This window comes from Numenius arquata, chromosome Z (genome assembly GCF_964106895.1).
Source record: "Numenius arquata chromosome Z, bNumArq3.hap1.1, whole genome shotgun sequence".
Lineage (NCBI taxonomy): Eukaryota > Metazoa > Chordata > Aves > Charadriiformes > Scolopacidae > Numenius > Numenius arquata.
Genome location: NC_133616.1, coordinates 48,290,332 through 48,293,705, shown reverse-complemented (window position 1 = coordinate 48,293,705; position 3,374 = coordinate 48,290,332). Strand labels below are relative to the sequence as shown.

At 44.5% G+C, this 3,374-nt stretch overlaps 1 protein-coding gene across 1 annotated transcript; it reads left to right on the top strand.

Annotated features, from left to right (window-relative positions):
* Nucleotides 1–2,229: 2,229 nt before the first annotated feature.
* On the top strand, nucleotides 2,230–3,054 carry LOC141477282 (syncytin-2-like). Its single transcript, XM_074166383.1, has one exon. It carries the CDS (start codon nucleotides 2,230–2,232, stop codon nucleotides 3,052–3,054), a length of 825 nt encoding a protein of 274 aa, XP_074022484.1.
* Nucleotides 3,055–3,374: the final 320 nt, after the last annotated feature.

The following is a 3,374-nucleotide window of genomic DNA, read 5'->3' as shown; positions in this document are numbered from 1 at the left end:
GAGATGTCAGGCTCACTAACATTGTCAATCCAGCCTCTTTCCTCAGTGGAAACACAGGAGAGCCAGTACATCACAACTGTCTGGAGGCCATCGAAGCAACATATTTGAGCCGTTCAGACCTGAGAGACAGTCCTATGGAAAACATGGAAAACTGGTTCACGGATGGAAGCAGCTATGTCCTAAGCGGTAAAAGGCATGCCGGATATGCCATTACCACCAGTCAGGAAGTAACAGAGTCAGGGCCTTTGCCCATTAATACCTTGGCACAGAAGGCAGAAATAATTGACAGACTCGAAATACGCCTTTGGAGTCATATATGCTCATGGAGCAATCTGGAAGGAGAGAGGATTATTGAACTCAGAGGGCAAAAACATCAAGCATGCAGAGGAGATCCTGAAACTGCTGGAGGTAGTCGAACTCCCTGAGAAAGTGGCGGTCATGCACATTAAGGCACACCAGAAAGCAAACTCGGAGTTGGAAAGAGGAAATGAGCTGGCGGACAGAGGCAAAACAGGTAGCCAAAGCAAAGGTAAAAACAGAAGGGGCTTTGATCCCTGACAGGCAAATTTCCCTAGAAGGTAAGCCAGAATATACCAAGGAAGATCAGAAGCTTATCACAGATCTAGAAGGATCATATAACGAGGAGGGATGGGCTCTCACCCCACAAGGGAAACTAATCTTTCCCTCTTATCTAGTATGGTCTCTGATAAGGGAAGAACATAGAAAGAGGCATTGGGGGGCAGAGGCACTATATAAACAACTAATTAGGGAAACTGTAGCTAGAAATTTATACACCATTGTGAGACAAGTGACTCAGCAGTGCGATCTTTGCCTCCAGACTAATCCCAAAATACCCCCAAACCAGAAATGGGCCAAATTGGGAAGGGCAATGGGCCTGGGCAGCAATGGCAGATTGATTTTTCAGAACTCCCAAGAAAATGGGGGTATCGATATTTATTAGTATTAACTGATACCTTTTCAGGTTGGCCAGAGGCATTCCCTACCAGGACAGCCAAGGCTCGGGAGGTAGCCAGAACATTAATACAGGAAATAATACCACGCTTTGGGGTTCCAGCAACCATATCCTCTGATAGAGGATCACATTTCGTCTCAAAAATTGTACAAAAATTAGCTGCCGTTTGGGTATAGATTGGCAGCTTCATACCCCATATCGCCCTCAGTCGAGTGGCCAAGTAGAAAAAATGAACCACCTAATCAAACAGCAGATTGTGAAATTGGGGCAGGAAACGAACTTGGCCTGGCCTCAGTCCCTTCCCTTGGCTCTCCTGCGCATACGAACTAGACCAAGAGCGAAGGAAGGGCTGAGCCCTTTTGAAATCTTGTATGGGCGATCCTATGGAATATAGAAAGGAATGTCCACACAAGCTGGGGATGAAATCATGACTTCCTACATGGTGGCATTAAGCAGACAACCCAGCAAAATTGAGAAACACGTGGTTGGGACTCGAAGTAGGGGTTTGGATGGGCCTGTACATAACATACAACCTGGAGACTATGTATATGTAAAGTCTCTTACAGAAAAAGCTTTGGAGCCGCAGTGGGAAGGACCTTTCCAGGTACTACTCACCTCCTTCACAGCAATCAAGATCAAGGAGCAGAGCGCCTGGATCCACCACACCAGAGTGAAAAAGGCACATAAATCTCCATGGAAGGTCACGCAAGCCCAACCGGGAAAACTATTTTTCTCACTGACATAGTAACTCATATATACAAATGACCAAATCTGTAGCAGATAGTCTGAACCTCTCCAATTGCTGGGTATGCACAGCCCTTCCCAAGGGAAATTTAGAACTCCCCCTCCTTGGAATACCAGTCTCTTACGCAAATTGGAGCTGGCCATATGACAATCTAAATAATTCCGCTTTACCTACAGGGAAAAACCTCCTATGGAATATAGAAGGTGGCTGTGCCCCAGGTCAATACCAATCCCGTCTCCCTACTGGTGAGACTCTTTGCTGGGGCTTCCAGACTCCAATACCCCCTAAAGGTCACGAAGTCCCAAAATACACATGTGGGAATAATAGTGTTCACCCACTCAAATTCGATCTGCAGATATTGGAGAAGCCAATATTCATAAAGAGGCGTAATAATACTGCCCCAAAGGTTGGAGTTTTTAATCTCAATTTAACAGCAGATCTTAATGGGACTATATGTGAAAGAGGGAAGGATATTAATGACAGCCATGGCGGATGTCCTCAAGCAATAACAATGGGATTATGGCTCAATTATTCCTATAGCTGTATTCCCGACGAACTCTGGTGGCTATGTGGAGATGGGCGTGCTAGGAAATCCTTACCTAACTACTGGGATGGGGTCTGCACACTGGGGTACGTGGTTCCCCAAAATAAAGTATATAATCACTCGCACCCTCCTCCAGGGATTATGCGGACACACTGGCGGAAAGTATGTGGGATCCCGAATAATCCCCTCGCAGAGAGGCCATCAGCTTTCCATAGTTCTGTGAGATGGCTTTTTCCCCAGTTAGGAGTAAGTGAATTAGAAAAGGCTATAGTGAACATCTCAGCCACCATGAAGAAAATTGAGAATCTTACTGTGGATGCTATCCAGGGACTACAAACTGAAGTATCTTCTCTTGGTAAAGTGGTTTTGCAAAATCGTATGGCCCTAGATTTGATTACGGCAAAGGAGGGAGGAGTTTGCTTAATAATAAACCAGAGTTGCTGCCCATATATAAATCAAGAGAAAAGAGTTGAAACGGACATTGCTCAAATTTGGCAACAGTCAAGGGTACAACATCAAGTATCTCAAGATGATACTTCACTTGGTTTTTCTGATCTTTGGAAAAAATTGACCTCGTGGCTGCCTGACTTTGCTTGGTTGAAACAGCTGTTTGTATTATTAATTACAATGATAGTCTTAGGGATTATGATTTGCACTTTACTTAGATGGTTTATGTGCTGTGCAAAAGGAACCACAAGTGATTATGAGCTTTGGAAGAAGCATCAGCTTCGACAAAAAGTCGAGTCAGGAAAATATTTTAAGAAACGCTTAGAGAAAGAAAATATGCTGTAGGAATAAGTAAAAGAATTTACTAATCTCTTAGAAAAGGGGGGATTGATAAGGGAGATAACACTGAAGGGTTAATGGCAGGGCCATTGCTTGGTTTAGGCTGTGTATCCATCACCTTAAGCCATTGATAAGGTATTTAGGCAAAAGAAAGGATGTGTTGAAACCATAAAGTGGTCACATGGGCCTCGATGGGAGATAAGGGAACAATTGGTATACAGAGTGATCATCTGGTTTCCCAACCCCGTGGCCTGGAGCAACACATTAACATTAAAAGCGAGAGGTACACAGCGAGGAAGACATGGCTTTCATCACTGAGACCCCAG

Coding starts and splice junctions, on each gene's coding strand:
- LOC141477282 (XM_074166383.1), top strand. CDS start 2,230: ATGGGATTATGGCTCAATTATTCCTATAGCTGTATTCCCGACGAACTC.